The 26708-nt window shown below is 46.5% G+C and overlaps 1 protein-coding gene across 1 annotated transcript in view; it reads left to right on the top strand.

Moving 5' to 3' along the window:
- Window positions 1–26708, top strand: part of TRPC6 (transient receptor potential cation channel subfamily C member 6) — a 250146-nt gene that overhangs the window by 191675 nt on the left and 31763 nt on the right. Inside the window, exons 7-9 of the mRNA XM_069759187.1 lie at window positions 4845–5109; window positions 6840–7035; window positions 15981–16184. Of these exons, the coding sequence (XP_069615288.1) occupies window positions 4845–5109; window positions 6840–7035; window positions 15981–16184 (665 nt within the window). The remainder of the gene's footprint in view (window positions 1–4844; window positions 5110–6839; window positions 7036–15980; window positions 16185–26708) is intronic.

The following is a 26708-nucleotide window of genomic DNA, read 5'->3' as shown; positions in this document are numbered from 1 at the left end:
CATAGAACCCCTGTGAACTATACAAAGATATAGAACCCATGTGAACTATACACAGTCACAGAACCCATGTGAACTATACACGGTCACAGAACCCATGTGAACTATACACGGTCACAGAACCCATGTGAACTATACAAAGTTGCAGAACCCATGTGAACTATACACAGTCACAGAACCTATGTGTACAAGAGATGGGAACAACCTGAGCTATGTCCCCTCCTCACTCCGAAGGCTCCAGGATGGGTATCAAATTTATGTTATCACTAAAGGGGTTGTCAGGTAATGACTTATTGATTTGTGGGAGTCAATCCACAGGGACCTGCATTGATTAGCAGAAGGAAAAGTTTTTATGCCTGATGGGCACTTTTGTCCTCGTTACAAAAATAGTCAGCAAGTCAAATGGCTGCCCACCACTCTAGTTCATCTCTATGGGGCTGCCATAAAGATCACTCAGTGGCCCCATAGAGAATGAAAGGACTGGAAGTTGAGCTTGTGCAAAGCTGCTATATTCTACCAGGGATCAAAGTTTCCCGTTTTGCCAATCTGTGCGAGTTCCAGCGGTAGGTCCACCTCTGATCAATAAGATCCTATGGATAGATTACCGGACAACCCCTTTCAATAGCTATACAACACGCTTGGCAGCTTCCGTAAAAAGTGGCGGACCTTCTGGACTCCTGGAAGAATTGGCATATCTCCATCCCCACCAAAAACTCTCAGACGACAGCTCTTCTGGAAGGTTTCCTGTGCGTGACACCAGGATATTCTGTCATCAGACAGGACAACAGTGTCTAAATGCACATCCTGGGGGTGGATTATGGGGATGGAATTGCAATTGAAGTGTATGGTCTGTAAAAATGGAGCATAATCCTAAAAAGATTTTGGACTTCCCATAGCTGTATCAAAAAGCTGGCTTTTCTGAAAGTTTGCAAGTACGAATGGCATTAGAGTGAGTGAACGTATTATTATTATTATTATTATTATTTAATAGCACCATTGATTCCATGGTGCTGTACATGAGGAGGGGTTACATACACATTACAGATATCACTTACAGTAAACAAAACTAACAATCACACACTGATACAAAGGGGCGAGGACCCTGCCCTTGCGGGCTTACATTCTACAGGATTATGGGGAAGCAGACAATAGGTTGAGGGTTGCAGGAGCTCCGGTGTTGGTGAGGCAGTATCTCCGGTAGTGATGAGGAAGCAGCAAGGTCAGTGCAGGCTGTAGGCTTTCCTGAAGAGGTGGGTTTTCAGGTTCCGTCTGAAGGTCTGAAGGATCTGAATGTGGTTGATAGTCGGACGTGTTGGGGCAAAGAATTCCAGAGGATGGGGGATATTCGGGAGAAGTCTTGGAGGCGGTTGGATGAGGAGCGAATGTGTGGAGGCGAGAAGGAGGTCTTGGGAGGACCGGAGATTGCGTGAGGGAAAATATCGGGAGATTAGTTCAGAGATATATGGAGGAGACAGGTTATGGTTGGCTTTGTAGGTCAGTATTAGTAATTTGAACTGGATACGCTGAGGGAATGGCAGCCAGTGAAGAGATTTGCAGAGGGGGGAAGCGGAGGAGTAGTGAGGAGAGAGATGAATTAGTCGGGCAGCAGAGTTAAGGATGGAATGGAGAGGTGCAAGGGTGTTACCAGGGAGGCCACAGAAAAGGATGTTGCAGTAGTCAAGGCCGGAGATGATGAGGGCATGCACATGCATTTTAGTAGATTGACGGTTGAGGAAAGGACGGATTCTGGAGATATTTTTGAGCTGGAGGCGACAGGAGGGGGAGAGAGCTTGGATGTGCGCTTTGAAGGACAGGGCAGAGTCAAAGGTTACTCAGAGACAGCAGACTTCGGGTACGGGGGGAAAGCGTGATGTCGTTAATTGCGATAGATAGGTCAGGTAAGGAAGATCTATGAGATGGAAGTTAAGATGATGAGTTCAGATTTGTCCACATTGAGTTTGAGGAAGCGAGAGGAGAAGAAGGAGGATATAGCTGATAGACACTCCGGGATTCTGGATAGCAGAGCGATGACGTCTGGGCCAGAAAGGTAGATCTGAGTGTCATCAGCATAAAGGTGGAACTTGAAACCATGAGACTTTATGAGTTGTCCCAAGCCAAGTGTATAGATTGAGAAGAGTAGGGGTCCTAGAACAGAGCCTTGGGGGACTCCAACAGAGAGAGGGTGGGATGAGGAGGTAGTGTGGGAGTGGGAGACGCTGAATGTGCGGTTGGAAAGGTATGAGGAGATCCAGGATAGGGTGAGGTCTTTGATACCAAAGGAGGAGAGGGTCTGTAGTAGGAGGCAGTGGTCAACTGTGTTGAAAGCAGAGGACAGGTCTAGAACGAGGAGTACAGAGTATTGTCCGTTAGCTTTGGCTGTAAGTAGGTCGTTAGTGATTTTGGTCAGGGCTGTCTCAGTTGAGTGATGGGGGCGGAAACCAGATTGTAGATTGTCAAAGAGCAAGTTAGATGAGAGGTGGGAGGAAAGTTCAGTGGGGACGTGCTGCTCCAGGAGTTTGGAAGCGAATGGGAGCAGCGATATTGGGCGATATCTGGACATAGAAGTTCGATTGAGGGTTGGCTTTTTAAGGATAGGCGTGATTGTGGCATGTTTGAAAGCAGAAGGGAAGGTGCCAGAAGTTAGCGATAGGTTGAAGAGGTGGGTTAGGGATGGGATAAGTGTGGTGGTAAGATTGGGCAGGTGGTGGTTTTGGGATGGGGTCGAGCGCACAGGTAGTGAGGTGCGATTTGGAGAGGAGACAATTAAGCTCCCCTTCAGTGATGTTGGATAGGGAGGTTATGGGGTTTGGGCATTGGTCTGGTATGCAAAGGGGTTGTGGTGGTTGAACAATGAAGGACAGTGGCCGGTTTGTTTTGTGTTTTATTAGGACAGATTTGAGGTTGAGGAGCAGGTCAGCAGAGGAGGACAGGTGGGGAGGCAAGAGGGAAGGTGAAATGATTATTTGGTTAGAAGGTGCTGGGGTTTGTGGATAGCAAAGGAGAGAGAGAGAGGAGTAGTGGAGCAGACACTGTAAGGGCATATGTAAACATGGTGAAGGAGTAAGATGGGTTAATAGAAAAGCTAGATCCAAGTAATAAGAAGTGCTCACTGGGCATCGTATCATAGTTTCGTGGTTTTTAAGGTTGAAGGTAGAGTTAATAGAACACAAAACTGTAAATAACAGTATATGTACCTGCGCTTAGCCTTATAAGGGAACTATAGTACACAAACACGATAGGTAATTACCTTGTGGGCGGATAAACAGTAGTAAGTCCGTCTAGGGCACATGTACCAGAACTGAAAATAGCCGGTGTGCAGGGACTTGCTAGTAGAAAAACAATAATGAATACGTCTAGGATACGTGTAGCAGGACTGGAATGGTCGGTGTGCAGGGACTAGAGTGGGGGAACAGTAGCAATGTCACACTAAAATATGTGAATAAAAGAGACGTACGTAAAATTACTTAACACCCCGGACAGTGCACAACCTCACATAGATAATGCGTGTGTATATGGACTTAAGAGCAGTACCTAAGATATATAGTAGGGATCAAGTACCTGTCATGTAGTAAGCCTCGGGGAGGAAGTAAGATAAAATGGTAAAAGGTGAAGGTAGAGTTAAGTCCATCAAGCTCAACCTATAGCCTAACATGTTGGTTCAGAGGAAGTCAAAAACCCTATGGGGCAGATGATAATAGCACCATATTACGGGAAAAATTCCTTTCTGACTCCATACGGCAATCATTCTGGTTCCCTGGATCAACGTCACATCACAGAATCCATTGCCCTTAACCTGTAATATTATATTTATCAAGTAAGCCATGCAGTCCTTTCTTAAATTTTAGTAGTGAATCAACCATTGCAACCTCATATGGCACAGAGATCCACAGTGTCACTGCTCTTACAGAGGATGCTCCCATGTCCACATTGTAGGACTAGGTGTAAAAAGATCATTAGGAAGATCTCTGTTCTGTCCCCTCATATATTTGCACATTGTATTAAGATCGCCCCTAAGCCTTTCTTTTTCCAACCTAAATAACCCCAAGTTGATTACCTATCTTCTGCAGTTCCCCCATTCCCTTAATAACCTTGGCCGCACTTCTCTGCATCTGCTCAAGTTTAGCCATGTCTTGTTTATACTCTGGAGATCAAAATCTTGCCCAGTATTCTAAGTGTGGCCCCCCTAGTGGCTTGTATAGAGGCAAAACTACTTTCTCGTTATGAGCATTTCTACCTCTTTTAATGCATCCCATTATTTTATTTGCCTTGGTAGCAGCTGCCTGACACTAATCACTAAAGTGGAGTTTTCTGTCCACCCATACACCCAAGCCTTTTTCATTGACAGTTTTACCTAGTTCTTTATAATTTACTTCATCATTATACATTTTATTTCCTCTGCCCAAGTGCATAACCTTACATTTATCAACATTAAACTTCTGTTACTATTTCCCAACCCAAGCCTCCAGCTTACCTAAATCTTTCTGTAATATTAAATAGTTCTCCTCTGTATTGATTACTCTGCAGAGCTTGATATCATCTGCAAATTTTAAAATTCTACTTTGTATGTCTCCTACAAGGTCACTAATATGTAAAAAAAGAGGAAGACCCAATACTGACCCCTGTGTAACTCCACAGCTATTTTATACAGATATCCAGTCTAGGCAGTACCTAATCCTGCTGTAAATCTGTAGAGAGAAGATGAAATCCTTTATCAATATGTTCAACAGCCGAAGCTTTTCACATGGGTGACCAACTAAGACATTGTAGTCATACAAGATATGGTTGTTTTGCCGTATTACTTTTTATCATACATCTCATAATTTATTTTCACCATTTTCTCCTTCTAGCTAGAATAAAATGGCTGCCGTCAGATCCCCAAATCATCTCTGAGGGCCTATACGCGATTGCTGTTGTTCTCAGCTTTTCCCGGATTGCCTACATCCTTCCAGCCAATGAAAGCTTTGGGCCTTTACAGATATCGCTGGGAAGGACTGTGAAGGACATTTTCAAGTTCATGGTGATCTTTATTATGGTGTTTGTGGCTTTCATGATTGGAATGTTTAACCTCTATTCTTATTATCTGGGAGCCAAGCAAAATGATGCCTTTACCACGTAAGGGTTTATGTATTTTACTACTTCATGCTTGTAATTGATTGTTTCATCGTCCCGTTTTCTTTGACAAGTCAATAAGTAAGAAAAATGTGAGATATATGAAAATCTGTCTTCGTTGTCCATAGCAACCAATCACGGCAGAGCTTTCATTTTTCAAAAGCAGAGTACGAAATGAAAGCCGCGCTGTGATTGGTTGCTATGTGCAACAAAGACAGATATTCTTTTTTGACAGTATTGTAATTCCATCCCTTTGTGTTTTCAACTTTGTGTACATCATAGGTAAAATGGAGCTCATCACTGGGGTCTGGAATTCCTCATTTGAAAGGAGCGATGTTTGAGCATGCCCACTATTGCTTCAATCATTGTCTATTCAGAACCCCAGAGCCCCATTCTTAATATGTAAGGGAGGAAACTCCCAAAGATCAGCAACATTGAAAATGGTGAGGAGCCGAAATACAAGTTCATAGAATGTGACATCAGAGAATGACCAATGGTTTAAGTCAAGTTTTTATGGTTTTATTTTTATTATTATTATTATTATTTGATTCCAAATGCAACACCACACCTCAAATCAACTCCAGGCCTTTTTTCTGCTTAATTGAGAATGACATAACGAAGGGATTTCCCACACCTGTCCATGAAATAGCCTTGGAGTCAATTGTCCAATTACTTTTGGTCCCTTTAAAAACAGGGTGGCACATGTTAAGGAGCTGAAACTCCTAAACCCTTCATCCAATTTTAATGTGGATCCCCTCAAATGAAAGCTGAAAGTCTGAACTTCAACTGCATCTGAATTGTTTTGTTTAAAATTCACTGTGGTAATAATGTATATAACCAAAATTAGAAACATGTTGTCTCTGTCCAAATATATATGGACTTAACTGTATATGTAATTAGAGCTTAGCCCTATTGAAGTGAACAAGGCTGGACTGCAATACACCATGCAATCAATGAACAGATGTGGCATTTTATGTTGAAAAAAGTTGCCAGGTTTTTTTTTAATCCTGTACAACCCAGTTATATTTTTGCCTCTTTAACTCAATCACAATGCACAAAAAATTAAAGGGGACCTGTCAACAGGTCAAAAGTAGTCAGGTTTTACTCTAATGCTCTTTCTGCTGCTCCCTTAAGTATTCTGTTTATATTTTTTATCTTGTAAATCCAATTTCTGGATTCGGTCTTTTATTTAGTGCTCATTTATATGGTCTTTACTAAGGGGACATTGCTCACAGGATCCTCTGGGGCGTGGCTCACAGATCCTCTGGGGTGTGTCTTTGGCTGCTCTGCATAATTACCCTGTGAGCAACGCCCCCTTGGTAAGGACCATAAAAATCAGTGCTAAATGAAGAGATCTATATCTCTGGAACTGTATGGCGGATTTTTTTTTTTTTTAAAAAGCAAACACGGAAAATCTTGGGAGCAGCGGGAATAAAATAAGAGCAAAACAGGAAACTTTTCACCTGGTGACCAGTCCTCTTTAAATTAAAAATTCAGCTGTGTTCAATAAAATACACTACTCTTCTCCGAGAGCAGGATGTGGTCGACGATGGTTACAAACCTCATGAAGCAATCCAATGACATTATAATAAAACCTTTTGGTGGCAGGCGGGGCACATGTGACCACAGACCAGAGAAAATTGCATTTACAATGGACTGAACATTACTGATTTTCCACAGAGAGATTATAGCCCGATTAAGATTTTCTTTTCTTTTTTTATTCTTCTTTTAAGAGTTGAAGAAAGTTTTAAGACTTTATTCTGGGCTATATTTGGACTTTCTGAAGTGAAGTCAGTCGTCATCAACTACGGACACAAATTTATAGAAAATATTGGATACGTCCTGTATGGGGTGTATAATGTTACTATGGTCATCGTTCTATTAAATATGCTAATTGCCATGATCAACAGCTCCTTCCAAGAGATTGAGGTAAGCGCGGCATGTGTGGCATACAAACTGTATATACTATACTCATATAACACAGTTGATTGGAAGAGGGTTGAAAACACCCTCTAACAAGGGACATGGACATTGTGAGAAGCTATGATTTATGTTACATACTATGCTGGTGTTGTTTCTTTTGTTGGGCGCAAATGACCCTTTAAGACTTGATAACATTATTTTTCTGCTGCATTTGGGATGTAGATGTGTAGTTTTTGAAGTATTTTGGAGGAACCAGTGAATGTTTAGGGATGCAATATGGCTGCTACCGGGTTTATGTGGATTGATGTTACTGTATAGAGTACTTGGAAGACTGGAGAGACTGTCTGAAGTGTCGCTCTTTATGGGTGAGGTAAGTGTTGTCTGGATAATTGACTGCAGAGTTAAGAGCATTGAAAATGCACATGACAAGATGGGTTAGGTTGAAAATAGGGCAAAGGATGCACACAGAAAGTACAACAAAGGATAAAGATCTTTGTTTCCCTCTACTTATGATCAGTTGCAGAGGGCATGTGATTGGGTTGGAGCCTATAGGTAAGTTGCCGAGAGCATATGATTGGGTTGGAGCCTATGGGTAAGTTGGAGAGAGCATGTGAGTGAGTTTGAGCCCATGGGTCAGTTGTAGAGGGGTTGTGATTGGGTTGGAGCCAAGGGGTCAGTAGTAGCTGGCATGTGATTGGGTTGGAGCCCACGGGTCAGTTGCAGAGGGCATGTGATTGGGTTGGAGCTCAAAGGTATGTTGCCGAGAGCATATGATTGGGTTGGAGCCTATGGGTAAGTTGGAGAGAGCATGCAAGTGAGTTTGAGCCCATGGGTCAGTTGTAGAGGAGTTGTGATTGGGTTGGAGCCCAGGGGTCAGTAGCAGCTGGCATGTGATTGGGTTGGAGCCCACAGGTTAGTTGCAGAGGGCATGTGATTAGGTTGGATCCCATGGATCAGTTGCAGAGGGCATGTGATTGGGTTGGAGCCCAAGGGTCAATTCCAGAGGGCATATGATTGTGTTGGAACCCACGCCAACTGAATAGCTTACACCTGTACGGTGTTCATTTTAGGACATGGTCACAAATCAAAGTCAAACATCAGAAATACTCTCTCTGATACCTCATTCTGATACTTGACTCTGATACTTGACTCTGATACTTGACTCTGATACCTGACTGTGATACCTGACTCTGATACCTGACTCTGATACTTGACTTTGATACCTGACTCTGATACTTGACTCTGATACTTGACTTTGATACCTGACTCTAATACTTGACTCTGATACTTGACTTTGATACTTGACTCTGATACTTGACTTTGATACCTGACTTTGATACTTGACTCTGATACTTGACTTTGATACCTGACTCTGATACTTGACTCTGATACTTGACTTTGATACTTGACTCTGATACTTGACTTTGATAACTGACTCTGATACTTGACTTTGATACCTGACTCTGATACTTGACTTTGATACCTGACTCTGATACTTGACTTTGATACCTGACTCTGATACTTGACTCTGATACTTGACTTTGATACCTGACTCTGATACTTGACTCTGATACTTGACTCTGATACTTGACTCTGATACTTGACTCTGATACTTGACTCTGATACTTGACTTTGATACCTGAGTCTGATACTTGATTCTGATACATGAAATTAGTAAAATTAGTAAAATTAGCTAAAATTAGTACCTGGGATCACTTGAGCTTGTGGTGCAATGGTAATGCCGACAGCTGTAGCTTCTAGACGCAGGATCCGTTTTTTTGCCACCAATCCTTTTTTTTCCGCCGGATCGGTTTTATTTTTCTGCCGGATCCGTTTTGGTCGGCCGGATCCGTTTTTTTTCCGCCAGATCCGATTTTTTCTGCAGGATCCGTTTTTTTTCCTCAGGATCCGTTTTTTTTTCCGGATCCGTTTTTGTCCGCCGATCAGTTTTTGTCTGCCGGCTCCGTTTTTTTCTGCCTGATCCGTTTTTTACGCTGGATCCTTTTTTTACGCCGGATCCGTTTTTTTTACACCGGATCCGTTTTTTTACACCGGATCCGTTTTTTTTCGCCAGATCCATTTTTTTCTGCCAGATCCGTTTTTTTTTGCCGGATCCGGTTTTTTTTAACGCCAGATCCGTTTTTTTCTGCCGGATCCTTTTTTTTACGCCGGATCCGTTTTTCTTCGCCGGATCTGTTTTTTACTGCCGTATCCGTTTTTTTTTACGCCGGATCCGTGTTTTCCGCCGGCAGAAGAAAAACGGATCCGGCGTAAAAAAACGGATCTGGCGTAAAAAAAAAAACGGATCCGGCGTAAAAAATAAACGGATCCAGAAGAAAAAAATGGATCCGGCGAAAAAAACGGATTCGGCGTAAAAAAACCCGGATCCGGCGAAAAAAATGGATTTGGCGTAAAAAAACGGATCTGGCGAAAAAAATCGGATTCGGCGAAAAAAGAACGGATACGGCAAAAAAACCCGGATCTGGCGAAAAAAAACGGATCCGGTGTAAAAAAACGGATCCGGCGTTAAAAAAACGGATCCGGCGTAAAAAAAATGGATATGGCGCTAAAAAAAACAGATCCGGCAGAAAAAAACGGATCCGGCAAAAAAACCCGGATTCGGCGTAAAAAAACAGATCTGGCGGGAGAAAAACGGATCCGGCGTAAAAAAAACGGATCCGGCGAAGAAAAACAGATCCGGCGTAAAAAAACGGATCCGGTGTAAAAAAATGGATCAGACGTAAAAATAAACGGATCAGGCGTAAAAAATAAACGGATCCAGAAGAAAAAAATGGATCCGGCGAAAAAAACGGATTCGGTGTAAAAAAAAAACGTATCCGGCGAAAAAAACCGGATTCGGCGTAAAAAAACGGATCCGGTGAAAAAAATCGGATTCGGCGAAAAAAGAACGGATACGGCAAAAAACCCCGGATCTGGCGAAAAAAAACGGATCCGGTGTAAAAAAACGGATCCGGCGTTAAAAAAAAGGATCCGCGTAAAAAAAATGGATATGGCGCTAAAAAAAACAGATCCTGCAGAAAAAAACGGATCCGGCAAAAAAAAACGGATTCGACAAAAAAACGGATCTGGCGGAAGAAAAACGGATCCGGCGTAAAAAAAAACGGATCCGGCAGAAAAAAATGGATCCGGCGAAGAAAAACGGATCCGGCGTAAAAAAAAACGGATCCGGCAGAAAAAAACGGATCTGGCGTAAAAAAAACGGGTCCAGACAAAAAAACCGGATCTGGCAGAAAAAAACCGGATCCGGCGTCAAAAATGGATATGGCGTAAAAAAAGAGATCCGGCAGAAAAAAACGGATCCGGCAAAAAAAACGGATTCAGCGTAAAAAAAAAAATGGATCCAGCGTAAAAAAATGGATATGGCGTAAAAAAACAGATCCGGCGAAAAAAAACAGATTCAGTGTAAAAAAACGGATCCGGCGAAGAAAACGGATGCGGCGGAAGAAAAACGGATCCGGCGGAAAAATAAACTGATCAGGCAAAAAAAATGGATCCGGCGTAAAAAAAACGGATCCGGCGGAAAAAAAAACGGATCTGGTGTAAAAACACCCGGATCCGGCGTAAAAAAAACAAATCAGACGTAAAAAAAAAATCGGATCTGGCGTAAAAAAACGGATCCGGCAGAAAAATAAAACCGATCCGGCGGAAAAAAAACGGATCCTGCGTCTAGACACTACAGCCGTCGGCCTTACCATTGCACCACAAGCTCAAGTGATCCCAGGTACTAATTTTAGCTAATTTTACTAATTTCATGTATCAGAGTCAAGTATCAGAGTCAAGCATCAGAGTCAAGTATCAGAGTCAAGTATCAGAGTCAGGTATCAGAGTCAGGTATCAGAGTCAAGTATCAGAGTCAAGTATCAGAGTCAGGTATCAGAGTCAGGTATCAGAGTCAAGTATCAGAGTCAGGTATCAGAGTCAGGTATCAGAGTCAGGTATCAGAGTCAGGTATCAGAGTAAAGGTACCGTCACACTAAGCGACGCTGCAGCGATACCGACAACGATCCGGATCGCTGCAGCGTCGCTGTTTGGTCGCTGGAGAGCTGTCACACAGACCGCTCTCCAGCGACCAACGATGCCGGTAACCAGAGTAAACATCGGGTAACTAAGCGCAGGGCCGCGCTTAGTAACCCGATGTTTACCCTGGTTACCATCCTGAAAGTAAAAAAAACAAACACTACATACTTACCTACCGCTGTCTGTCCCCGGCGCTCTGCTCTGCACTCCTCCTGTACTGTCTGTGTGAGCACAGCGGCCGGAAAGCAGAGCGGTGACGTCACCGCTCTGCTTTCCGGCTGACCGACGCTCACAGCCAGTGCAGGAGGAGTGCAGAGCACAGCGCCGGGGGACAGACAGCGTTAGGTAAGTATGTACTGTTTGTTTTTTTACTTTTAGGATGGTAACCAGGGTAAACATCGGGTTACTAAGCGCGGCCCTGCGCTTAGTTACCCGATGTTTACCCTGGTTACCAGTGAAGACATCGCTGGATCGGTGTCACACACGCCGATCTAGCGATGTCCACGGGAGCTCCAGCGACGAAATAAAGTTCTGGACTTTGTTCAGCGACCAACGATCTCCCAGCAGGGGCCTGATCGTTGGTCGCTGTCACACATAACGATTTCATTAACGATATCGTTGCTACGTCACAAAATGCAACGATATCGTTAACAATATCGTTATGTGTGAAGGTACCTTTAAGTATCAGAGTCAGGTATCAGAGTCAGGTATCAGACTCAGGTATCAGACTCAAGTATCAGAATGAGGTATCAGACAGAGTATTTCTGATGTTTGACTTTGATTTGTGACCATGTCCTAAAATGAACACCGTACACCTGAACAAAGTAAAGGAAGCATACAGATTTATGGGAGTGCTTCTCCAGGTTTACAGAGGGAAAATTGTCTCTGTGACCTGTCCAAATCTAGAAGACCAACCAATCCATAGGAGAGGAGATAGATTAGCTTCCCGAGTCTGAGAGTGTGATGAGATGAGGACGACCTATAGAAGTATCCAAGGAGAGCAGTACCAACGGAAGAATGTCAGAGTGACCCACTGCAGTGAGAAAGAAACCTAAAGTTTTGTGTTTTGAGGTTGTACTATCCAGAGAGGATTTCTGACAATTGACCACATCAAAGTTGAGATGAACTGTGATGTGATCATAAATCAGATGAGAGGAGCTCAGAAAAGAACAGAAGTGTTTACAAATGTCAGAAAAAGCTCACTAACAGACTCTCAGTTAAATTATTTTGCAGCCAGAAATGTGCTGGAAAACCAAGAGCATGTCGAAGCCAAAAGGTGCAAAATTTTTAATGAAACACAAATTGCAAAAATAATATTTTTTTTAGCACAAAATATATACATTTTAGTAAAAAAATATAATTTTTCAAGATGTCTATATCTTGTTATTATGGCTTAAAAAAGTTACTAATCTTCCTTCATCTACTCAGAGATATTATAAGAGACACATTCGTTCCATAACCTGTCTGACATGGTTGTCTCGCTGTACAGAATGTGATAATATTATACAAGCGCACTTCCGATCTGCCATCGTCTTCAGTTGAAGAAGTGACAGATACATGTCATTTACCGAACACTTTGGGGATTATTAATCAGTCCCCAGTGCGGAGAAGGACACACACTGATCACATCATTAGAAGATACTTACTGTCCCTACTTCCTTCCCAGATGAACTAAAAATAATTGGGAGCGCTTTATAACATACATAGAACATCTGAAAAAAAAGAAATCACCACTGTCCTGTGATTTACCGCCAGGAACATTCAACCCATCGCTCATTGAAGTCGTTCCCGACTTTTGTAACTCCATCATCGTCTGCCTAAAACAATGGTGCAAAGTGACTTGCTTCAATAGGAATGAGCAGAAAATAAAACCGTATGTTGGTAATGGGAATACTCTATATGTTGCCAAGAATGTGGAAAGATGAAGAGGTGGAAGTGGATGTGTCACATAAACAGGGTCTGCAAGGTATCAACCAGAAAATACGACCTTTATCAAAGGGAAGCTTCAAAACCGTGCGCGCAGGCACTTCGTCCAAAAATTATCACGCAAAATAAACAGTTTTAGATTTAGCATCAGAATATGAACACGTTTGAAGTTATTCCCTCTAAAAGGGAACCTGTGACGTTGGATATCTCTACTTACTTGCAGTTACAGGGTTAATCTGAAGGTTCTGCCCCGCTGTATTGAAAGTGCAGCATCTGGGAGAAAATTAACCTTATTCCTCCTGGGAGCTGCCGGCTTTTAGTCATGCAGGCGTGCCGGCTAGACTACAGTTGCTGCTCACAGCACTGTGATTGCAGCAAATCAGTGCAGAGCCAGCTGTCAGTCAAAGTGCCATGGTGTGCTTATAGCTGTTGCTCACAGTACTGTCAGTGGGGACTGTAGCCACACTGGCATGCCTGTATGACTGAAAGCCGGCGGCTCCAGGCAGGAATAAAGTTCTCTTGTACATAATTTTCAGCCATATTTACCACCTGGAGGTGGTCAGCCGGATGTAGTCTACTACATCTTGCTGCCTGCCTTAAAGGGTTTTTTTGGTTCTAAAGCGACTGCGCTGTGTGAGGATTCCCTGATGTCAGCACAGGCAACGGTGGTCATGTGACCGATATGCATACTTCTGACTAGAAACAGTCGAGTCCAGAGCTGGGCCAACTGTGGCCTGTGAGCCATTCGGCCCTTTGGTTATTCCAGTCTTAACTGTGGACCGAGACAGCTGAAGAGGTGAAAACAGTGGCCCACAGGCTGCATCACGCCCTTGCCTCCACCTGTGGTCACTGCTACCCGCAACCTCTGGACGCAGATAGCAGGGAATACATTGGTGTAGGAAGGCCCTCTCTGGCGTGGGTGTCTGACACAGCAGATGTGATGACCTCACTTCATCGTGTCTGCTGTACAAAAGTCAGTGCGCCCAAGACAGGAGCAGAGCATCAGTGGAACATGAGTAAGGTGCATATGTGTTGTTTTTTTTATTTATATGTATATGGGATGTTTGCATGTATATTGGAGGCTATGTAGGCGCTCGTGCTGTATATAGGAGGCTATGTGTGGCTCATACTGTATTTAGAGAACTATGTGAGGGCTGATGTTGTACATAAAGGGCTATGTGGGGGCTCACGCTGTACATAGAGGGCTATATAATGGGCTGTATACTGTATACGGTGGGCTCATGCTGTATATTGAATCTGTGTGTATATTTTATATTGGAGGCTACGTGGGGGCTCCTCATATTGTATATATGAAGTTATGTGGTGGCTCATATTGTGTATAAGGGTGCTATGTGGGGCGCAATACTGTATACAGTGGGCTCATATTGTATATAGAGAGGCTATGTGAGGGCTCATACTGTATATAGAGAGGCTACGTGGGGACACATATTGTATATATAAGGCTATGTGGGGGCTCATATTGTATATAGGGGTGCTATGTGGGGGCTCATATTGTATACAGGACGCTGACACTGGAGAATTCAGTAGTCACATAGTTTCATTGTCATTTTAGACAGGATAACCCCTTTAGACACATAGAAAAAAACCAAAGCCAGCTCACCAGGCAGCCTCAGCAGGTGCACGGAACTTCCACGTTGATCCACGTAGTGTTAAGTAGAAAGAGGGAAAAAAAAAACATTGTTCCAGTTCCAAAATTTAAAATATCGATCCTCTATTAATCCATGATAAAAACATAGGCTGAGTAACTCTCCAACGAGCAACGGGTTTCGATCTTTACAGATCTTTGTCAGAGCTCTGACAAAGATCTGTAAAGATCGAAACGCGTTGCTCGTTTCCTACTGTGCTATGGAGAGTTACTCAGCCTATGTTTTTATCATGGACTAATAAAGGATCGATATTTTAAATTTTGGAGCTGGAACAATGTTTTTTTTTTTTTTCCTCTTTCAGGATAACCCCTTTACCTAGGTGCACACGGCCAAGGATGATGTCTAACACAGCATAATGTGATTCTGACTCTGTGGTTGATGCAATATTTTTGCAATTCGCACAAATCTAATATTCTTCGAATATTCTCTGAGCACGCTCGGAGGTCACCCGAGCGTGCTCGGGAAAACCGAAGCAACGAGTATACTCGCTCATCACTAATACTTACAATTATCCCAAATAAAAACATGGACAACAATTTCTTTGGAATATTATAGGCCACAGCAGCCTTTAACATAAACCATAATACATTGAACATACACTACATTAGCTTTTCTTACTAGGAGGAGTCCTTGATGCTCCCAGGAATCTGGTGATTAACAAAGCAGAACATGAACGTAACATAAAACCAATTTACTCCCAGCCGTTACCACCACACTGGCTCGGGAGCACTGAAAACCCAGAGGGTTCACTGTTCACGCTAAAAATTCTAGGGGATCCGGCAACCCCTGCCGGAACTCCCTTCCACAATTCACCAGATCCAAAACCTGCTGAACTCCAAACACAGAGGAGCCATATGCCAATGGATCCCCCAGCCCAATTTCCACCAACGCCAAGGACTCCCCGCAGCCACCTCGGCCACAATGACCTGAAAGAAAAAACAACAAAATAACACAGTAACCCCCTCAAAACAAAACAAAAAGAAAAAATTAGGGCGGGACTGTTCTTGTAGCCAGAGAGCGGGAACTAAAGAGACCCCTCCCCTAAACCTGACCCTAAGTACTATCCCAACCAAGCCACCCCCTTCATTACCCTCACCCCACCCTCCAACCCATTGTCATGCTGTCCTCCAGCCAGTTCTCAAACACCATTTTCTTTTGCATAATTGTGTAAATACATTACAAAATATGATACGAAATTAGTGCCAGAATCATGGTGATGTCCACATCAGGCTATCAGATTTGATTATTTTTTGTCTGCCCCAATTTTTATACGATCACCATTGTATTAATAGTTTCACAATTTATTTTTATTTTTTACAGGATGACTCTGATGTGGAGTGGAAATTTGCCAGGGCTAAGCTTTGGTTTTCGTACTTTGAGGAAGGAAGGACTCTTCCAGTACCATTCAACTTGGTTCCAAGTCCTAAATCATTTGTTTACATTGTGCTGAAAATAAAATCATTCCTTCCTAGGATATTGTCCTGCCACTCCAAAGGTTTACAGGAGGACTCTGAGATGAACAAGGTATACGGGGGGATATTTTTGGTACCTTTTTTTACTGGTATTTTATTTATGTCTGTGCTTTACACTTTACAAATGAATTATTTCATGCATACAGGCAGGGACAAAATTAGGGGAAATGTCAGGAGGGCATGTAACTCAAGAACTAAGTGTCACGAGGAGTGTCTGTTTTCTTCGGGTGAGAAAAGCTGAACTATGACTGAAAGACATATGATTTTTGACTATCAGTGAATCCATATGCAACTGACTTTATAGAACATAATGAGCAAAATTAGTTTTTCGATCTTCGACGTTTAAGTGCATTGATTCATCTCTTATATCCCAATAGTCTGACATCAATGTGAAAATGTCTGTAGGGTTTCCTCTGGTAGGGTCTAAACTAATTATACCCAATTTGGCCCCTGAAGAGAGAGGACATTAACCTCTTTGGTCTCATTCTTTTTTTTCTGTCCATGTGACCTTATCAGAGAAAGCTGTAGGGAATAGGCACATTTGGGATATAGATACGAAGCTCTTTTGTCCTGGGTGTCAAAACCTGTCACCATAATGTGGGCCCACTTTGATATTTGATATAAACCATCTACTCCTACTGGCCACTAGTGTTGAGCATTCCGATACCGCAAGTATCGGGTATCGGCCGATATTTGCGGTATCGGAATTCCGATACTGAATTCCGATACTTCCCGCGTATCGGATACCGGAATCGGAAGTTCCCAGAATTCAAATTGAACGCAGCAGCCAATGAGGAATGAATGAAAGTGTGGGCACATCCTGTTTAGCATGGTGGGCATGTAAGTACTGGCAAGGCTTGGATTGGCTGCTGAAATGATGTCACTCTGCACTATAAAAAAGCGCTGCCGCCATTTTGCGCTCACTCTGCTGTGATTTCAGTTAGGGACAGGACGCTGTGTTCTAACTGAGGGCCAGTTGAGCTAGCTAATTGCTTTATTTTCCTTTCCAAAGGCTAATTTAGCAAAACGCTGTGTGTTCTTCACTGTTCACCTTGCTCTTGCCTTGCAGCGCTGTTTTAACAGCGTTCTGCAAGGTCTCTGTGTGTGTGTGTGTGCAGCTCACTCTGTAGTCTGTGTGCAGCCATATACCCGGTTGTATTCAGCTCAGGGGGGGTTCACACTGCCTCACACAGTTGTTCTTTTTTGCTCTTAGTGCAGCCTGCTGCACATTTTTTCTCAAATTTCCTATTAGTGTTTTTCCACCAGTCTCCAGCTCTATTGTGGAAAAACACTACATAGGATAACCTAGAGGGGGGTTTTTGGGCCTTGCAGCGCCGTTTACGGCTGTCTGCACGGTCTCCGTGTGAGCCCAGCTCGCCCTGTAGTCTGTGTGCAGCCATAGCCGGTTGGATTCAGCTCAGGGTTCGTTACTGGCTCATACCTTGAGAAAAATTTTCCTTTTTTTCAAATAGTGCAGCCTGTTTAAAATTTGAAAAAAAAAATTCCTATTAGTGTCTTTCCACTCGTATCCAGCTAAATAGTGGAAAAACACTATATAGGATAACCTAGAGGAGGGTTTTTTGGCCTTGCAGCGCCGTTTACGGCTGTCTGCACGGTCTCCGTGTGAGCCCAGCTCGCCCTGTAGTCTGTGTGCAGCCATAGCCGGTTGGATTCAGCTCAGGGTTCGTTACTGGCTCATACCTTGAGAAAAATTTTCCTTTTTTTCAAATAGTGCAGCCTGTTTAAAATTTTAAAAAAAAAATTCCTATTAGTGTCTTTCCACTCGTATCCAGCTAAATAGTGGAAAAACACTATATAGGATAACCTAGAGGAGGGTTTTTTGGCCTTGCAGCGCCGTTTACGGCTGTCTGCACGGTCTCCGTGTGAGCCCAGCTCGCCCTGTAGTCTGTGTGCAGCCATAGCCGGTTGGATTCAGCTCAGGGTTCGTTACTGGCTCATACCTTGAGAAAAATTTTCCTTTTTTTCAAATAGTGCAGCCTGTTTAAAATTTGAAAAAAAAAATTCCTATTAGTGTCTTTCCACTCGTATCCAGCTAAATAGTGGAAAAACACTATATAGGATAACCTAGAGGAGGGTTTTTTGGCCTTGCAGCGCCGTTTACGGCTGTCTGCACGGTCTCCGTGTGAGCCCAGCTCGCCCTGTAGTCTGTGTGCAGCCATAGCCGGTTGGATTCAGCTCAGGGTGCGTTACTGCCTCATACCTTGAAAAACAATTTCCTTTTTTTCAAATAGTGCAGCCAGTTTAAAATTTGAAAAAAAAAATTCCTATTAGTGTCTTTCCACTTGTATCCAGCTAAATAGTGGAAAAACACTATATAGGATAACCTAGAGGAGGGTTTCTTGGCCTTGCAGCGCCGTTTACGGCTGTCTGCACGGTCTCCGTGTGATTTAAACTAGCTCTGTAGCCCGATCTGCACCAAAAAAAAGGTTAAGTTCACCAAACACAACTTACACTTGTGTAGGCCACATTTGAAAAATAATAAAGTTTAGTCCACAATTTACAACATTAGTGTTTCTTACACCTGTTAGGAGGAGCATTACAGGAATAAGCACACTAAGGCCTTAGTACTTTTCTGCTTATCTTTATCTGTCAACCAAGATGAAGAGGGCAGGGAGTAAGGCACGTGGGCGTGGGCGCGGAGCAGGGAGAGGAGCAGGGAGAGGACGTGGTGATTCTGTGCCTGCTGCGGGCGCCGGTGACTCGTCGTCACTCAGTTTCAGCAGGGAACAGTCCTTCATGCGCAGCTTTGTCGGAGAGCGCCGTGCACCGCTGCTGCGTGAAGACCAAATTGAAGCCGTTGTCGGGTGGATGGCAGCTAACGCCTCGGCATCGACTTCAGTTAGTGCCACATCCTCTCAGGCACAGAGCACTGGAGAGCAGCCATCTGTCTCTTCACCACCTGCCAAATTGGCCAGGCAGTCAGAGAGCCCAGGACAGGAGCCGTCTCTACTTCTGTTCTCTGAATCTCTTGGCTTGGAAACAGGGGGCCAGCCAAGCAGCATTGGAGAAATGGAAGAAGAGGCAGTGTGCAGTGATGCCCAACACCTTTTTCTCTCTGACTCTGAAGAGGCAGGTGGGCCAGTGCCTCCGGTGACCACAGCGCAGTACGCATCTGATGATGAAACTCAGGTGCCGCTTTCTCGTGCGTACTGTGCTGCTGAGACTACCCAGGAGGAGCAGTTGGTGGCAGAGGGTAGTGGAGATGATGAGGTCCTTGACCCATCGTGGCGTGAGGAACAGGAAGGTGGTGGGAGCAGCTCAGAGGAAGAGCTTCCTCTTACGGGCCAAAGAGGGAGAGGGAGGGGGAAGACTGCGGAGCCTGTAGCCTCCACTTTGGCACCCGTTAGGAGCCTGTCTCTTTCCAAAGCCAAAAAGGGCGCTCCCAAGACTTGCAGTGCCTGGTCCTTTTTTGACACAGTTGCAGATGACATTTGTTTTGTCAAATGCAAGCTGTGTCATCATAAAGTAAAAAGAGGGAAAAATGTCAGCAACCTCAATACCACAAATATGTGGAAACATGTGCGGACCAGGCACGCGGTGGAGTTACAGAAACACACTGAAGATGTAGGCCAACCAACAGCGGCAGCTACCACCTCTTCAGCTCGTGTTGCCTCTTCCTCCAGCTCACGCACAGCTGGTTTGGCTTCCTCCCAGAGACCTTGTGTAATTCCACCCACAGCACCACCTTCCCAGTCATCCTCACACTCCCAGTCTACTCTACAGCCATCGGTAGTACAGGCATGGGAGAAAAGGCGGGCATTCTCGGCCAACCACCCCCGAGCACAGGCTCTGAATGCAGGCATTGCCAAACTGTTGTCCCTGGAAATGCTCTCGTTCAGGCTGGTGGAGACTGACAGCTTCCGTGACTTGATGGCATTGGCAGTCCCACAGTACAAGGTGCCCAGCCGCTTTTACTTCAGCAGGCAGGCTGTCCCTGCCCTGCACAGGCATGTTGAGGCAAACATAAAACATGCGCTACTGAACGCCGTCAGTAGCAAGGTCCACCTCACCACCGATGCGTGGACCAGTCAGCATGGACAGGGGCGATATGTTTCCCTCACTGCCCATTGGGTTAATGTTGTTGAGCCAGGTACAGATCGTGCGAGTGGCGCAGGACGTGTCCTGCCCACTCCAAGGATTGCAGGAATCCAGTCTGTACGCATCGACTCCTCCTCTTACACCAGTTCCTCTGATTCCTCTCTGCAGGATCCGTCACAGTCCACCCCCACATGGACCCGTGAACGTTTACCTATGACCGACATGAGCACAGCCGTGGCCAAACGTCAGCAGGCCGTCTTGAAACTAGTTTCATTGGGGCATCGAAGCCACACAGCGCAGGAGCTCTGGAATGCCATCAAGCAGGAGAGCGATGTGTGGTTACTGCCAGCGAATCTCCAGCCAGGCATGGTAGTGTGTGACAATGGCCGAAATCTGGTGGCAGCTTTGGCCCTTGGCAACCTCACTCACATCCCATGTCTGGCACATGTGCTCAATTTGGTTGTGCAGAGTTTTCTGAGGGACTATCCGGATCTTGATGCCCTGCTGCACAAGGTCCGCCTAGAGTGTGCTCACTTGCGGCGTTCCAGCTTGGCCAGATCCCGCATTGCTGCTCTGCAGCGCCGATTCCGCCTTCCGGAACACCGCATCATATGTGACCTACCTACCCGGTGGAATTCCACGTTACATATGTTGGAGCGGTTGTGTGAGCAGCAGCAAGCAGTTATGGAGTACCAGCTGCATCAGGCGCAAAGAAGTCGCAGTCAGCGCCGATCAGACTTCACAACCACAGAGTGGGCCACTATGAAGGACGTCTGCCAGGTTTTGCGTCCTTTTGATTATTCCACGCGGATGGCAAGTGCAGATGATGCACTAGTCAGCATGACTGTCCCCCTTATCTGCCTGCTTCAGCAAACTTTGCAAGGGTTAAGGGATGATGTGGTGCAAGAGGTGGAGGATGAGGAGTCACCTTTTCCATCAGCTTCTGGAGAGTCAGCGCCACGTGGTTCCTCACAAAGGGGTACGCAGGGGCCAATTTGTGAGGAGGATGAGGAGGAGTCAATGGAGGAGGAAGAGCTCCGTCCAGAGGAGGGAGCGACACAATTGTCCAGTGGTCAGTGTGTACAGCGAGGGTGGGGTGATGACGAGCGGGCAGAGATCATGTCTCAAGCAGGGGACAGCGTTTCTGGGCCGGTTGGCACTCTGCAGCACATGGTGGATTTCATGCTGCAGTGCCTGAGAAACGACCGCCGCATCGACCACATTCTCAACATGCCTGATTATTGGGTGTTCACCCTCCTCGATCCTCGCTACCGGGACAACGTCCAAAACCTCATCCCTGCGTTGACCCGGGAGCGTAAATTGCGGGAGTACCACGACACACTGGTGAATTCCATCATCTTCTCCTGTCCAACTGAGAGGAGTGCTGCTAGTGCTTTACAAAGCAGCTCAGTGCGTCGAGGCAGTGGGGGAGGCTCTGCCCAAAGAGGGAGCAGAAGCAGTGCCTCTGCCCAAGGCAAGCCCAGTATGGCACAACTCTGGCACACTTTTGTGTGCCCGCCCCAAATGTCTACACCATCACCGGCGGCTCCAGTCAGCAGGAGGCAACGGTTCCGTCAGATGGTGACAGACTACATGGCTTGCCCTCTTACTGTACTCCCAGACGGCTCTTCCCCGTTCAAGTTTTGGGTCTCTAAGCTGGATACATGGCCAGAGCTAAGCCAGTATGCATTGGAGGTGCTGGCTTGCCCTGCGGCTAGTGTCTTATCGGAACGTGTCTTTAGTGCCGCAGGTGGTGTACTAACAGACCGTCGCATGCGACTATCCTCCGATAACGTTGACCGGCTTACTTTCCTGAAAATGAACCAGGCCTGGATCTCGCAGGAATTTGCCACTCCTCTGCCTGATTAAGTAATTGGGTGTCATCCAGGTCTCCTGCTGTGTTCATCTTTCTACCACCTGAACTGCTATTCCTGGGCTCCAACACCGCCAGTTGCGGCTCAGAAGTGCAGGCTGCACAGTAAAAACATACGACCCAGTGTTATTGGGTTTCAGTAACGTCAGCTGATCCCCAGCTGTGTAGCCGGCAATGTGTCCTGCGACCGCCACGCTGGCACAACAACCTAAATGTAAGGGAACCTGTCCCCCCCCCCACCCCGTCGTTTGTTACTGAAAGAGCCATCTTGTGCAGCAGTAATGCTGCACAAGGAAAAGGTAGCTCTTTTTTTTTAGCTCTTTGCACACGCAGAACTTAACACTTATAAAATGTGTTCACTGATACCGTTATACCGTCCCGGAGCTGGGACTTTCCTTCGTAATGTGACGCAGCACAGCCGTCATTCCTACCCCCTTGGTGCCATGCGCTGCCTCCTCAGCGTTGTTTTAAGCTGTCACGGAGCCTGCGCTGTTCTGTTATCCCTTGGGCATGCCCTATTTGCGCTGCCTGTCTTCTGACATAATTTGGTGTCAGGCTGGCTGCGCCTGTGCGGCCGCGGTGCCCGAGATCCCGCCTCGCAGTGTCTTCTGATTGAGTCACACTGCGGGCCTGGGATCCATGGGCATGCGCAGTGCATATCTTCCCCTCGGGCTCTCGCTCATTTCCCTCCGCCTTCTTTAGACTGTGCGCCGTCAGCTGATCCCTAGCATGCCACGGCCGTGACACCGCACAGTCTGAAGAAGAGGGAAGGAGGGGAGTGAGAGTCGAGGTTATGCACTGTGCATGCCCATGGTTCCAAGGCCCGCAGTGGGATTACGTTAGATGAGACTGCGAGGTGGGATCTGGAGCAGCGTGGACGCACAGGCACTGACAGCCTGACACCAAATTATGTCAGAAGACAGGCAGCGCTAATTGGGCATGGCCAAGGGCTAACAGAACAGCGCAGGCTCCGTGGCAGCTTAAAACAACGCTGAGGAGGCAGCGCACGGCATCAAGGGGATAGGAATGACAGCTGTGCTGTGTCCCATTACGAAGGAAATTCGCACCTCCGGAACGGTTTAACGGTATAAAGGGACACATTTTTAGTGTTTACTTCGGTGTTTGCAAGGAGCATAATTAAAAGAGCAACCTTTTCCTTTTGCATCCTTAGTGCTGCACAACATGGCTCTTTCAGCTACAAACGTCTTGGGGGGGGGGGTTAAAGGTTTCCTTTCAACTTGCTCCAATCAGGCTTCGGCCTACACTCTGTTCCTCTGCTCCTCCTGCTGTCCCTGGGCTCTAACACCGCCAGTTGGTGCCTGGAAGTGCTGTGTGCACAGTCAACAGTCGCTCCTCTGTTATTGGGGTTCAGTAACGTCAGCTGATCCCCAGCTGTGTGTGCGGCAATACCTCCAATCTGCTCCTCCTGCTGTCCCTGGGCTCTAACACCGCCAGTTGGTGCCTGGAAGTGCTGTGTGCACAGTCAACAGTCGCTCCTCTGTTATTGGGGTTCAGTAACGTCAGCTGATCCCCAGCTGTGTATCCGGCAACGTGTCATGCGACCGCCACGCTGGCACAACTAAAATGTAAGGGGACCTGTCCCCCCCCCCCCCTAGGCGTTTGTTACTGAAAGAGCCACCATGTGCAGCACTAATACTGCACAAGGGAAAGGTCGCTCTTGAAATTATGCTCCTTGCAAACGCTGAACTACACACTCATGTAATGTGTCCCCTCACACCGTCCAACCGTCCCGGAGGTGGGACTTTCCTTTGTAATGTGACACAGCACAGCCGTCATTGCTACCCCCTTGGCACCGTGCGCTGCCTCCTTAGCGTTGTTTGATTCCGTCATGGACCCTGCGCTGTTATGTTATCCCTTGGCCATGCACAGTTTGCGCTGCCCGTCCTCTGACATCATTTGTTGTCGTCCTGGCTGCGCCTGTGCGTCCACGCTGCCCGAAATCACACCTCGCAGTGTCGTCTAATGTGATCCCACAGTGGGCCTGGTATCCATGGCCATGCGCAGTGCATATACTAGCCTCTCACTCCCCTTCTTCACGCATCTTCAGACTAGGCGGCGTCAGCTGATCCCTAATAGCATGCCACGGCCGTGACGCCGCACAGTCTGAAGAAGCAGGAAGGAGGTGAGTGAGAGGCGATGATATGCACTGCGCATGCCCATGGATCCCTGGCCCGCAGTGGGACTACATTAGATGACACTGCAAGGTTGGATCTCGGGCAGCTTGGACGCACAGGCACTGCCAGCCTGACACCTACATGATGTCAGAAGACGGGCACCGCTAACTGTGCATGGCCAAGGGATAACATTACAGTGCGGGCTCCGTGACAGAACCAAACAACGTTGAGGAGGTGGTGCCCGGCACCAAGGGGGTTGGAATGACGGCTGTGCTGTGTCACATTACAAAGGAAAGTCCCACTTCCGGGATGGTTTGACGGTGTGAGGGGACACATTATATGAGTGTGTACTTCAGCGTTTGCAAGGAGCATAATTTTCGGAGCCACCATTTTCCATGTGCAGTATTACTGCTGTACAAGATGGCTCTTTCAGCAACAAATGCCTGGGGGGGGGGGTTAAAGGTTCCCTTTCAACTTGCTCCACTGCAGGCTTCGGCCTACACTCTGCTCCTCTTTGATTCCCTGGGTTTCAACACTGTCAGTTGCCACCTGGAAGTGTTGTCTACACAGAAAAAAACACTAGGTGATGTGTCAGTGGGGTTCAGCACCGCCAGCTGTTCCCCTGCTGTGTAGTCGGCAACGTGTCCAGCACAAGCCACGCTGGCACAACAGAACAAAAGCTGCCACCAGTGCAGGCTTCGGCCTACACTCTGCTCCTCTCCTCCTCCTGCTGACCCTGGGCTCAAACACCGCTAGTTTTTGCCCGGAAGTGCTAGCTGCACAGAGAAAAACACCAGCCAATGTGTTAGTGGGGTTCAGCAACGCCAGCTGTTCCCCTGCTGTGTAGCCGGCAACGTGACCTGCAAACGCCATGCAGGCACAGGAACTGAAATTAAAAGGGAACCTGGCCCCACCCCCCCAGGTGTTTCTATGTATAACAGCCACCTAGTACAGCAGTACTGCTGCATTTGTACAAGGTGGCTGACTTTTTCTCCTTGCCCACGTGGAACTCAACACGTACAAAATGTGTCTCATTGAGACCATTCCACTGTCCCTGAGGTGTGACTTTCCTTTGTAATGATACGCAGCACCCCCCTTGGTAGCGTTTCCCATCTTTTGTCATCATGGTTAGCTGGCTGCGCCTGTGCATCCGCCCTGCTAGAAACAACGCCCCTCGTTGTCATATTTATTTTGTCAGCGAGGGTGTGGTTTATGGGCACGAGCAGTGCATATGTTCGCCTGTCTTAACTCATCTCCTTCCGCCTTCTTCAGACTGTGCGGCCTCCTGGCCGTGGTAGGCGATAAGGGATCAGCTGAGGCCGCCCAGTCTGGAGCAGGTGTAAGGACATGTGTAAGCGGCAAACCTATTTACTGCACAAGGCCACGAATCCCAGCCACGCAGTGTGATTTTTTGAAAACACACTGTGGGTCTGGGATTCATGTCCATCGCTAACCGCAACGGCCGACATGAAATGAGGTCAGAAGACAGGAAGCGCTCACAGCGCATGGCCAAGGGATCACAATAGCGCAGACTCCTGTACAGCAAATAACAACGCTCAGGAATCTGCGCCCAGTACCTAGGTGCAAATTTTGACACCTGTGCTGCGTCTCGTTAAAAAGACAAGTCACGCCTCCACAACTGTTTGACAGTATAATGGGCTAAATAGTGTACGTGTTTTAGTCAGCGTGTGCAAGGAGCAAAACAAATAGAGCAACCTTTTACTTGTGCAGCATTAATGCTGCACAAGGTGTGGCTCTTGTACCTTGCAACACCTGAGGGGGGGGTTAAAGGTAACCTTTGAAATTGGTTCAACTAGGCTTCGGCCTACACTCTGCTCCTCTACTCCTCCTGCTGACCTTGGGCTCAAACACCGCTAGTTTTTGCCCGGAAATGCTAGCTGCACAGAGAAAAACACCAGCCAATGTGTTAGTGGGGTTCAGCACCGCCAGCTGTTCCCCTGCTGTGTAGTCGGCAACGTGTCCAGCACAAGCCACGCTGGCACAACAGAACAAAAGCTGCCACCAGTGCAGGCTTCGGCCTACACTTTGCTCCTCTCCTCCTCCTGCTGACCCTGGGCTCAAACAACGCCAGTTTCTGCCCGGACATGCTAGCTGCACAGAGAAAAACACCAGCCAATGTGTTAGTGGGGTTCAGCACCGCCTGCTGTTCCCCCGCTGTGTAGCCGGCATCGTGTCCAGCACAAGCCACGCTGGCACAACCGACCAAAAGCTGCCACCAGTGCAGGCTTCGGCCTACACTTTGCTCCTCTCCTCCTCCTCCTGCTGACCCTGGGCTCTAACACCGCTAGTTTTTGCCCGGACATGCAATCTGCACAGAGAAAAACACCAGTCAATGTGTCAGTGGGGTTCAGCAACGCCAGCTGTTCCCCTGCTGTGTAGCTTGCAACGTGACCTGCAAACGCCACGCAGGCACATGAACTGAAATTGAAGGGAGCCTGCCCCCCACCCACAGGTGTTTCTATGTATATCAGCCACCTTGTACAGCAGT

This window comes from Ranitomeya imitator, chromosome 3 (assembly GCF_032444005.1).
Source record: "Ranitomeya imitator isolate aRanImi1 chromosome 3, aRanImi1.pri, whole genome shotgun sequence".
In the NCBI taxonomy this organism is placed as follows: domain Eukaryota; kingdom Metazoa; phylum Chordata; class Amphibia; order Anura; family Dendrobatidae; genus Ranitomeya; species Ranitomeya imitator.
This window is presented reverse-complemented; position numbering and strand designations above follow the sequence as displayed.